The 12586-nt window shown below is 37.4% G+C and overlaps 2 protein-coding genes and 1 pseudogene across 2 annotated transcripts in view; 1 reads left to right on the top strand and 2 right to left on the bottom strand.

The window, feature by feature from the left end:
• The window catches only part of LOC107695031 (alcohol dehydrogenase 1-like), a 7961-nt gene extending 7326 nt beyond the window's left edge, over positions 1-635 (bottom strand). The window contains exon 1 of the mRNA XM_016494811.1: positions 570-635. Coding sequence (XP_016350297.1) covers positions 570-587 — 18 coding nt within the window. The 5' untranslated portion in view covers positions 588-635. The remainder of the gene's footprint in view (positions 1-569) is intronic.
• Positions 636-1053: 418 nt separating this feature from the next.
• Positions 1054-3322, bottom strand: LOC107695033 (uncharacterized protein C4orf32 homolog). The gene is made up of 2 exons (XM_016494812.1): positions 3051-3322; positions 1054-2680 (listed from the first exon to the last, which is right to left on the bottom strand). Exons 1-2 carry the CDS (start codon positions 3303-3305, stop codon positions 2387-2389), a joined length of 549 nt encoding a protein of 182 aa, XP_016350298.1. The 5' UTR covers positions 3306-3322; the 3' UTR covers positions 1054-2386.
• Positions 3323-4651: 1329 nt separating this feature from the next.
• Positions 4652-7857, top strand: LOC107695032 (eukaryotic translation initiation factor 4E-1A-like; annotated as a pseudogene).
• The last annotated feature ends 4729 nt before the right edge of the window (positions 7858-12586 follow it).

Genomic DNA, 12586 nt, shown 5'->3' with positions numbered 1-12586 from the left:
TATTTATATATATATTTATGTATAAAGATTTAAAAAATTCTTACATACAATTGTCACTTTGTTTTTACATGTTACATCTAGACCTCTTTATATTGTCTTTGTATATGATATATAGTCTTTTTTATTCACAGTAGTTTATACACACACACACACACACACACATATATATATATATATATATATACTGTATATATATATATTAGTATTGTAATTAGAAGTGCAGCAAGTCAGTTGTGCATTGCAATAATAACATATACACAAGCTATCACTGTACATGCATTTGAATCGAGACATTGATCTTGCATATTTTCCTTAAGCATAAGTTTTTGCATATACTGGAGGGCTTAAAGCATTCATAACATTCTGATGAGAGTCTTATTAAAACATTACCATTAAATTGCTCAGATAGAATCGTAATTTTTTTTAAATGTCTTTGCACTGTAAACTGTTCCTCATCAATCGATCAATGGAAATGAGCTTAAATATATAAAGGGACTGGAGTCATATTAAAAATGCATTAACTGCTCTGCAGCACAAATGAAATGAATCCAAAAGACAAGTTTACGAACCTTCCCTGCAGTGGCCATTTCCCAATGTAGTCGTATTGCTGTGATGAATGCAGAGAGGCAGAGATTCTCTGGTGCTCGTTTTTATACTCTGGTATTATGTGAAGCAATCTCTCTCTCTCTCTCTCTCTCTTTTACTGAAGTAAAACTATAACTTATTAATATAGTAAAAAATATATATATTAAGCTTATTAAGGATTTCATATTTTAAGCATTTCTATTCATGTCTTCTTCCCATTTTACTTTGGGTTAAACAAGAAATTCTTTCAAATGTACTGTATTTGATGTACTAAAAATTTATAACACAATAATATATTGTAACCCCTTGCCAGGGCTGCATTTCCCGAAAGCATGTGAAGTAGATCACAGAAATTATTGGTGGCAAAGGTTTCTATGATCTATAAGCTTACAATGCTTTTCGGACATGCAACCCAGATGAATTTGATGGAATTCTGAAAAACTGAAACGGTGTAACAACAAATTATTTAAAATAACAATAGTTTTTATTATGATAACCCAGTTTTAAAGTTCAAATACATTGCAGAATGATTTAAAATATAAATTCTTTCAAAATAAATTAATCAAAGTCCTAACAACCCACCACCACCCAAAAGTACAGCATTGTGGCATACAGTAAATGAAACGTTGGTGAAATTAAATTATGGCACAGAAGATGTTAATTAACACTGAAAAGAAAAAGAAACGTAAAAGCAAAGTTTTGGCATTTTATAATCATAATCTAACACGATTTTCATGAAAATGAAGTAATGTCATCTTGCAAAGATGTTCACAGTTACATAAAGAGCAGCTTAACCTTGCTTAAAAAGTTAGAGTTTGTTCAATAATTTTTGACATGTAATAATTCATAAAGAAAACACTTAAGTACAATAAAAACAGACCTTTTCATACTTCTGATCCTGAATATGGGTCATACAACATGTTCTATTGTAGCAAAATTTGCATACTAAATATTTCCCCGTTATGAAATTACCCTTTTGATTTTTTTATACTGATATTGCAACATGAATATATGAAAAGAACAGGCAACATGGGCAGATTACAGTAAAATCAACTAATAAAAATACCAAATATGATTTACAGTGCATAATATAGATCTTTTATCATAAAAGGTTTGGTTTTACTAGTTTCTTCCTCTGCTCAGACTATTGGAGCATTTTATTTAATTCATACTTTCAGAGGTGACCCAAAGTTATCCCAGTAGCCCCAAAACATTCACATGCAGTAGTATAAACACATTCAAGTTTTAACACTGAATGATGATTATTATTCCCTGGTATATTTCCCAAGACATGTTTAGGGGAAAATGAGGAAGGTTGCCCTCTAGTGCAATTGCGTGGAGAATGCAGGACTGACACCTGGGCGAATAAAAGTAATACATTCAACAACGGCAACGACCGTATAACTGATATGTACCACTGTAATTAGAAACTGGTTATAGAAATGCTCTTTGTCCTTTGATAGTCTGCATATCAATATGCACCATTGTGTCAATGCAAATATTGAAGGGAAGCATGCTTTTCACAAGTACCTTTCACAGCGAATACACAGTTCACATAGACTGGAGGAATCATTCCAGTAGTTAAAGTAAATCCTCTGATTATCTTCATTTACTCACCCTCTTGTGCATACCCACATAAAAAGAAGGCAAATGACACAGACGCAACTATACGGACCAGGTAAAACTTTCAAATGACATTCACGTAGCTCATCTTTTGTACAAAGGAGTCTCTCCTCTCTTTCACTGGCACTGGCTGTGAGTGGCAAATGAACCTTCATGTGTCTGTCCGGCTTCACATCTGTTATTTCTGGATATAAATGATAATAATGCATAGAGTTCCCACAAGACCGAGGGCTTGGATACCCAGGAACCAGAGCAGCAGCCAAAACACCAGCACGACTACGGGCTCCACGATCTTCTCTCCAAAGTAAAGCTGGGTAAAACCAATGCCCCTCAAACACTTATTGAGCTCCCCGAAAAGTGTGCCCAGCTTCTCGCAGTCGTCCACCAAAGGAGTCTCTGGCGCAGGTCCTGCTGCTGCCTGTGGCTCTGCTACAGAATGACTATGTGGTCTTTCTCTTCCCCTGAAATCATTCTGAGAGCAAAAACAGAGTTAGGCTAGATTACACAATGCGTTTTTAAGTAATACAAAGCAGAAAGTGGAAATACTGTACAAGATGACACCACATGACCGTGCGTGAGAGTATAGTGTGTGATGTATGTGCTTATGCTAAATATAGGCAGGCAAAAAAACAGGTTGGTATACTTGGGTTTCATTATTTAGCTAAAGTAAGCTAAAAAGAGATACTGAGGCAAAAATATATTGTTTCCGAGCAAAAAGTGAAAGAAATGACGCCAAATACACTCCTGCTACTCTATTTTTTAGTTATTATATTTAAATATTAAGCAAAACCTATATCACAGCTAAATGTTTAGTAGAGCTGGATCAGATCTGACCCTTTTACCTGCTCGCTGTGTGCGGGTCTGACAGCAGCCTCATGCTGGCACCGACACCCGCCTCGATCCCGCGTCCCGCAGAACACATCACGATGGCGTACCTCCGAATTATTTACGATCCGATTAGTTCTTGACATTTTTAAAAAAGCAAAATGATCACTGCTGACCTGAGACAGGGCCGAAGGGCTGACAACCAGATGGCTGCTGGCGATACTTCCGGTCTGGGCAGCTAACAGAAAGTACATGGTACATCTCGACGTCATGAGTCACATTGCGGTCAGAATAAAAGATTTATCATCCAAAATAGTAGGAATTATTGTAATATGTTTATTATAACCTTCATAATGGAAAAACATGAATGAATTAAACAGAATGAACTATGTATGCCGATTATGTAGAGTTGATAAATGCAGCTATAAACAAAATAATTTTCTTTCTTTTTACAATGTTTAATTTTCTAGCCTGTTTCATAGTATTATTATTCCTTTATATATATGCATTAGAAATATATACAGTTATTGAAGTGCACGACTGTGTGTCAAAACCATAGACTGTATAACCTAACGAGCCACCTACGTAGACAATATTTGGGGGCGTCATTTCCGCGAATCGGTTCTTTCGAACAGTTCGTTCCAACGAACCGGTCAAAAACGATTCAGCTGCCCTTTTATGTCTTAAAGGGGTCATATGATACTTTTTTAAAGATCATTATTTTGTGTATCTGGTGTAACAGAATATGTTGACATGCTTTAATGTTCAAAAAACACATTAGAAATAGCCTTTGTGCACAGCCAGCCTTGTACTCTTCTAGGTTCAAAAGACTGTCGTCCATAAAATGCGCTGCATCAACACTGCTGTTCCTGAAACCACACCTTCTTTCTTTGTGTGCACATTTGGGTGGCATTATGCTAATATTTCCACATAGTGACATAGATATGTGGGGGCGTGTTAGAACGAGCCGTTTTAGGTAGGCGTGGCAGAGTCTTAACTTTTATAAAGAATATCGCTTTTCAATTATATTACATAAAAACATAAACGTATTTGGTTTTTATTATTTCAAAGAGTCGGTGATTTGAGAACTGAGAATCGTGACTGTTTGTGAACTGGTCCTATTAATTCATTATTAAGATCCGATTCAAAAGAATGATTCATTATCCGAATCGTGTTCGAATCATCTCTGGTAGGCGTCTCGTTGATAAGTTTTGAGACAGAGCTTCTGATTCGCTCTCAGCACGGTGTCAGCCAATCAGAGCGAAGCACTGAAGTGACGCGTGAACGTCCCTGATGAGGCCTGTGAGCGACTCACTTAAAATGGCGACGGCGGAGCCGGTGAGTCAATAAACTTCTCAAAGATTATTATACACTTCCCTGCCCTTCAGCGCTACGCTACAAAAATACCTGCCCTTACCAATACATTTATACTTCGTTTAGGCGAAAATTACGTTTAAATGTCGTCCTCTGTAAACTTTTAAAACGTTTTTCGGCATGTTTGAATGGGTGGCTCAACAGGTTTGGCTGAAAGTTGACAAGGCTTGTTCCAGACGCGTAGGACACGTAATTACTTTTCCAGATGTCTGTTCGTCACCACTACCCTATGCATTTAGTCACACTTTTTTTAAATCTTGTTTTATTGTCTTTCGGGAACAAAGCGTGCCCGTCACAGCACAGCTGTCAAAAACTAAGACAGCAATGAGGAAAGTGGAAGTGAATTGTAGTGGAACGACACCATGCTGGATCAAACTATTAAAGCTGTGCCAAACCATAATTTATTCACAGCTGTTACAATCTGCAATTAAATTCGAGATTGACACGTTAAATTAATTTTAAGCGTATAAATTTGTATCTACATTTTCTAAACTGCTCACACGAAAGACCCTCGCGCTCATAATAATGAATGACTGTAAACACTTGGAGCTCTCGCACAAAGCCCATGTTTGGTTCAAGTTAAGCGAAACGAACAGTGACTGTAGTCTTCAGACTAACATCAGATACAATACAATCACATTTAACTACCAGGTATTGCATTGGGCCCAGCTGTTGAATTAGTTCTGTTCTGGATGCTTGTGTTAATTTAAATAAACGAGGACAATAAAGGGATATTGCCTCCAGTCTTTCTATTCTGTCAGCGGTGTGTGTCTTTACACTGGCTGCTGTGATGTGAACTTGGATGTATTAGGTTTAAACAAATCTTTTTAAGGTTCCTGTGCAGGAATTAAACTCAATTTCTTGTAAGAGTGAAGAGGAGAGCTCAGAAGAGACAAATCAGGAGATTGTCAGCCCTGAGAGCTACATCAAACACCCCCTACAGAACAGGTCAAGTGAATGAATGCACTTGTTTTCAAATAATGTGCTAGCTTCTAAATGTAGTTTTTAGTTTCTTTAGATGTTGTTTCTATTTTTTTCCTTGAAGATGGTCTTTATGGTTCTTCAAAAATGACAAGAGCAAAACATGGCAGGCTAATCTCAGACTGATCTCCAAATTTGAGACTAGTCAAATTGATTTTATGAACCTCTTCTTTATAGGCTTTATAACCACATTCAGCTCTCCAGTAACTTGATGTCAGGATGTGACTACTCACTTTTCAAGGTAGGCTTCCATCATAACTGCTGTGAATTTTATGTATTTAAAGGGTTCACCCAAATACTTAATCTCAAAAAGGAAAATTGTCATTGTTAAAACTCTGAAATTTTACCCAATAAACACGCATTACTATGACTTCAAGAACTAATTGGCCCTTTGCAAAGCTGCACCAAAACATTACTGACCAATCATACTGTAGCATCTGTTGCAGTTTGCCATATAATCAGATAAGCTGTTGCTCTTTTCTAATGTAAGTCAGTAGGGAACATGTGTTTGGACTAATTTTAGAGAAAAAAAATCCCAAAATATGATGAAATGTTGCCAGATAAGTAACAAAAGAAAGAATGCATGCTGTATGCATGTCTCTTTTACAAATCTTACATTTACATTGGCAGCCGCTTTTATTCAGATCGACTTGCATTGCATTCAAGGTACATATTTAATCAGTTCTTTCACTAGGATTCGAACCCATTAACTTGGCTAAGATAGTGGCATGCTTTACTGTTTTTACTGTTATTACTTCATTGATCTGTTTGTGGTAATCTCCAGTGGGCTGTAATAAAAGAGGACAGAGTGTTGTGAAGAATCAGTTGCCAAAAGCGTAGTGTTTGTAAAACATAACGTCTGTGTATTTCTATTTCTTTTTCGTTAGTTTATTTTTGCTTGTTTACTGTTGCCTGCTGCTTTTTAGAGGTATTGTATGAGATTCTCCAGATTACAGTGGACCTTGCTTTGTGCTTGGGTTGTAGGATGGTATTGAACCTATGTGGGAGGATGAGAGGAATAAAAGAGGAGGCCGCTGGCTCCTCACTCTCAACAAGCAGCAGAGGAAGTATGACCTGGACCGCTTTTGGTTGGAAACTGTAAGAGTTCTGAGTTAGTCACTGAACGCCCCCTCAGCATTCAAGTAATTCATGTACTTCTGCAGCGCTGACTCTCTAACATTCACCTGTGTCGTACCTACAGCTGCTGTGCCTCATCGGTGAGGCCTTTGACGACTACAGCGATGATGTGTGTGGGGCTGTAGTCAATGTCCGAACAAAAGGAGACAAAATTGCCGTCTGGACAAGTGACTACGAGAACAGAGAGGCTGTAACGCACATAGGGTGAGACTCGTGCAGTCACGCTACAAATAAACGATAACATACTCAGCCTGGCACAATGTGTGATTGTGTTTGTTTGGCAGGAGGGTGTACAAGGAACGATTAGGCATCCCTATGAATATGACCATTGGCTACCAGTCTCATGCTGACACTGCCACTAAGAGTGGCTCCACCACTAAGAACAAGTTTGTGGTCTGAATATCTTCAAGGGCCTGAATCTTCTCTCTCTCTCTCTCTCTCTCTCTCTCTCTATCTATCTATCTATCTATCTATCTATCTATCTATCTATTATCTATCTATCTATCTATCTATCTATTCTGTCTCTTTCTCTGCCTCTTAAAACCAAAGCAACAAAAAACCAGACTGGACTAAACTGCCATGAAACCCCCCTGCAAGTACACTTTTCCCAAAAGCACTTCACAAACACACTCCTGGACGTCAACTTGCACAACCAATGAGGTTTACATCACAGACAAAATTTGAAAATAACAGTACCTCGGCTGCTTGTTACATTCACACACATTTTATAAGTATTACTTCTGTATCATGCTACACTACACATGTTCTTGCTTTAAACCACTAAACATTCACACATCACTACACAGTTTCCCCGAGAAAAAAACATGCGTATAATGAAGTCACATTCAGTGTTTACCCCTGGCAAGTCTTGTTCAGAGATTGTAAAGTATTTAATATTGTTTTTTTTGTTTGTTTGATTATTGGAAGAAATTGTCAATTTATTTAATGGCAGAGGAAAGGAAATGTCTGTGTTCTTTTATCCAGCAGCTTTGCTGCTTCAGTGCCTAATGAACATAAACATTTTAATGTATTCAGATTAATCGTCAACATTTCATTGAGATGGTTTTTGGCCAGTGAGTGCATGTAATCAAACTAATCTTCATACATCAGCCTTACATCTTTAAGCATTGACTTGATTAAATTTGGGGGTTTGAAATTCAAGATAAGTGTTTTTATATTGTGAATTTTTGATGCATCATAAGTTTACATTCCTTTTTTCAGTGCTGTAACAGATGAATTGTGCTTGTCTGGATGTCATTGGCTTGAGTTGGCTCTTCAATAAGATAGCAGCATTATCAAATGGGCCCTGAAAATAAAATAGATTTGTGTTGATTCGATTTATTTCACTGAAAAGGGGGAAAGGCGTCTCGGTATTCATCACCATAGTGTTGCAGGATGTTAATGGACAATTAATTATTCAGAACATAAAATCTGACCATGGTAGATCAAAGAGGTGGCCTAAATATCTTGACTGAGGAGATGAAGAAGAAAAAAAGCATATTATTAATAAAGATAATGTATCTGCATTTTTCAGGTAGAATCAGGAGTTTTTCCACAAGTTTCTGCAATTTGTGACACTTGACGTACTCAAATGCCAGTCTTATGCACACCCCTTCAAGTAAAGTGTTACCAAATGTTTTTGTAGGAAGTCTCTTATGCTCACCCAGGCTGCATTTATTTGATAAAAAATACAGTAAAACTGGAAATATTATTAACATTTAAAGTAACTATTCTATATTAATATATTTTAATGCATTTTTAATATATTTTGTAGTTTATGTGGTACTGGACATCAGGATAATGAGATGTCAGTCTGATTGATGTTTGAGCTTCCTCACTTCACACCTCTAGAATCTCTAATAAGAGACCCTTGAATCAGTCTTAGTGACCCTCACAAAACTAATGAGGGGCACGCCGTTTGTTCACCAATTACCAGTCTCAGGCAGATGGAGATACGCAGTGCTGAAATCTTAATTTAGATGTCTGTTTTGCATATAGTGTGAATACTTGTTATGTGTGCATAGATACGCAGTCTTAGATGAAAGTGTGGTCTTTGAAAATGGAGGACTCATTGGAAGGAAAAGCTAATAACAGTCAGACCTCTGAACTGAGATGAGACTAAGATGGGCAGTGAGGGCTCAACCGCTCTAAAAAGGAAAAGAGCCACTAGGCATATCTTTGACATTATACCCCTAACCTCTGAATACCATAGTATAAATGGGTCTTCACTAGGCAGGATGCTCTTAGGCTAAATCATGTCTTATTACTTTACATGTTTGTACTTGCCTCTAGCTACCAGAGAGCATGAAAGCATTGTTGTAGCAATCCTGGCATGTGGCTTGTGGTTTTTGCCAAACATTTTCATTATTGCAACAGTGGATGGCAGTGAAATAAGTATGTATGGAGAGATAATATACAGTATATTATCAACAATCTGGCTTTCAGATTTTTACCAAGTATGTTCTCAAATACTGTATATTATTATTTGATCAAAATTACAATAAAAACAGTACTACTTTTAAATATTATTACAATAAAAGAACAGTTTATATTTTAATATAAGTGGTGGCAAAGCTGAATTTTAAGCATCATTACACCAGTCTTCAGTGTCACATGATCCTTCAGAAATCATTCTAATGTACTGATTTGCTGCTTAAGAAAAATTTCTTATTATTATCAGTGTTGAAAACAGTTGTGCTGCTTAATATGTTTGTAGAAACTGGTAGATTTTTCAGGAGACTTTGATGAATAGAAAGTTCAAGAAAACAGCATTTAGAAATCTGTCAATTTTGATCAATTTAATTTATCTTTGCTCGATAAAACAAAATAATTTCTTTCATAAAAACAAAACAAACAAACCAAAAGATTTACTGACTCCAAACTTTTGAACAGTGTGTGTGTGTGTGTGTGTGTATAATACACACACACACACACACACACACACACTATTGTTCAAAAGTTTGGAGTCAGCACATTTTTTGGTATATAAGGTTTAGATTACACAACGTTTAGATTTAGTGGAATCCTCATTTACATGCTTCGATAATTGTCACTTACACAATATGCACTTTTCTGTGCAGAATTTTCATCTGCCAATAACCTAAATGTGAAAGTAATATACTTGAAGAGCATTTGGGAGGAAAGATTGTCAGATACACATCTATGAATATTATGATTAATGGCCACAAGAAGGTTGAGGAGACTCAACCTTCACTTTGTCTCTGCCAATTAGTCACCCCCTCACTGACTTGAAGAGCTGAGGCCTGTATGTCTACAGCCTGAGATCACTGCCACGCAGTTCACATGACTTCTCTGTTTGTTTGAGGAATCATATGCTTCTGTTCGATATACTTGTCTGATAAAATTTAACACCACATTTGCTTGCAGTAAAATAAATGTTACGCATACATGTATTTTTTATTATTACTGCTCCGGGTGTGTGTTCACGGTGTGTGTGTTTGTTCACTACTCACTGCTGTGTGTGTGCACTTGGATGGGTGAAATGCAGAGCCCAAATTCTGAGTATTGGTCACTATACTTGGCCACACGTCACGTCTTTTCCTTTCCTTTTAACACAATGCTCTCTGAAGTCAGTATGCCATGTTCAGGAATAAATGCTATCCCTATTTATAAATGCTACATAAATCACAGTCCAGGTCTCACGGAAGGGTGATTCATGTACAGATTTGTATCTATTTGCCTTGTTTTTTAGGTTTATATTTGTACTGCCCAATAATTATTCCATTTTCTAAAATGTCTTGCTCAATATCCAAGCACAGCATGACCCCTAAATGCTTTCCTGGCCGTTATTAGACTGCTGATAGATGAGTTTCTATTTCTTTTATTAGGCAAGGCATGAGAAACCGAATTGTCCGCATCCCGGAAACGGCACTCTGTCACACACACTGTTAAGTGCGTTTCAGTGGATAGGATTGCTCGTGGCAGGAGTCCCTCGAGGGCTCGTTTTGATGTGCTCTGATGGTTTCCCATAGCAACCGACTGGCCAGTGAACGGCTACATATGGAATGTGAGTGAGAGTTGAGGAAATGTGTTCTGTTCACACTTAAACTCTGACACACGATGCTGCACGATTCTCACAGGTACTTCTTTTTGCACGGCAGATGTGTGAAGAGACATTAATGAATGTATCTCACTCTGGGCTCCTTTTTTTCACATCAGAGTGAGCCATCGTGTCTCTGCATCTCAGTTTGTTGCTTTCAAAAAAAGATGACTGAAATGATCAAACATGCAAAGAAACATCAAAGCGTCACCTGCATAATTAAATTGGTTGTTTTTACATTTAACTTTAGCATGTTTCATTTTCTTATTCATAAAGAAGTAAAACAATTGTCTCTTCAAATGTTGTCAGTTCAGTGCATCAAGCCTTTTTATTGGTGAATTTAGTCATGTTTATTTGGGCACATGATATACCTATAGGTGACATGTCATTTCTGCACCACAAGCGGAACGAAGCAGAATTGTATACAATTCTATTGTATACAATTATATGTATGTAAGATTGGAACGGGAAAAATAGTTTTTGTTGTTGTTTTTTTTCAAACAGGTTTCCTAAACACTTCCCTACTGTTCAAATGTTCATCAAGCAACTAGTTCCAACCATTCACTATTGGTTCAACCAGAAGGCATTATGTATAGCTAAAAAAGCAATTTGACAGTTTTGGGAGTAAATGCAGCAGCAAATGTTCAATTTAAGTGTGAACAGACTACAGGAGTCACTCCTGAACCATCTGGGTGTTAACAATAAACATGCATGGATGCTAACAGATTAGCCTATATGGCTATTTGTGAGTGAAGTAATGTTAGCAACCAGAGGCATCTCATCATCTGGAAAGTTTTTCTTTTCACTTAGCTGCTCTTTTTATATAGCATGCTCGCTTTGGACAGTAATGGATCGCCATTAGACCACAGGGCTGGTAGAGAGAGACAGGTGGTTGTCAAAATTTGCGAATAAGTCAAGACACGTACCTCAGTCTCTGTAATTTGCCAGCAGTGCCCACAGTGAAGGAAGACCCACATCGACGAGCTGTCAGTGTCCAAAAGAGAGAGAAGCATTTCTGCATTAACAACTAATCGTTCAGTTTGGTTCTGTACACAGCAGAGGTTTAATATTAACTTGGTTGTCAGTACCAGTATTTTCCAAGTGAATTTGATTGTAGAATGCAATTGTCCCTCATAAATAACCAAATTTAGTGTGTACAGAACAAGATTAAGCAGCCAGAAGAGGAGTGACTCTGGATTAAGCTCCATTGTGAATGTAATGTTTCTTTGTTACTACATGTGTTTGTATGTTAAGAAGCTAACACTTTTACAGACACCTAAAAGCAATAGAGATTGCACTTTTGCTCACTGCAAACAGAATGCGATTTTCTTTTTATTACAGTAATGTGGTGAAGTCTAGCCTGCCCAAGCTTCACTGTAATTGTCTCTGGGTGTATCTGGCTTTGCATGTGTGGGATTCCTGCTCCTGGAATGTGCAATCACAGTAAGCTTTCATTTCTTTGATATCAGATCAGCATGACAGAATCAGATGATAGAGCTCTACAATTACAGCTGCACCTTTGAAAACACATTTGGCATTCGGTACAGCACATGCTGCATACATTGACGCCCCAGATACCGTCGACTAACTTGTTATTATCAGATCATATACATCAAAGGCTTCATCTGTATGGCTGACACCCTCTTCAGTTAATTATTGTCTTGTTAGCGAGGCTTAAACCTGATGGAGAGTGGCTTAATTATAACACCCTCTACATTGTGCACAATTACTGGCAGTAGCATGCTTAGTTTAGTATGTAGAATGAAGAGCCTGTCATACTCCCAATGGCAGATTGCCATCTACACCATGTTAATAGGAATTAGACATGGCATTTTGTGTTACCTAAAGTACCATCAGGGAATCTGCCCTCGCTTTGTCCCCTCAGCAGGGTTTCATATTGAAGCTCACGTTGCTGGACAAGCGAGTGCTTTGTAATCTTAGAAAAGGCTGCGGGTTTAAAACATTTGGCTGCAGCTATTTTAATCTGAAGGCTGGAGCTTT

Source organism: Sinocyclocheilus anshuiensis, unplaced genomic scaffold (genome assembly GCF_001515605.1).
Source record: "Sinocyclocheilus anshuiensis isolate Anshui unplaced genomic scaffold, SAMN03320099.WGS_v1.1 scaffold14, whole genome shotgun sequence".
In the NCBI taxonomy this organism is placed as follows: domain Eukaryota; kingdom Metazoa; phylum Chordata; class Actinopteri; order Cypriniformes; family Cyprinidae; genus Sinocyclocheilus; species Sinocyclocheilus anshuiensis.
The sequence above is the reverse complement of the archived record's forward strand: the minus strand, read 5'-3'. Positions and strand labels throughout refer to the sequence as shown.

Excerpts from the sequence above, each read along its gene's own strand:
- LOC107695033 (XM_016494812.1), bottom strand. The coding sequence starts at position 3,305 with ATGACGTCGAGATGTACCATGTACTTTCTGTTAGCTGCCCAGACCGGA. Across the intron at positions 2,681-3,050 it reads GACCCGCACACAGCGAGCAG|AATGATTTCAGGGGAAGAGA; the intron begins GTAAAAGGGTCA and ends TTTTGCTCTCAG.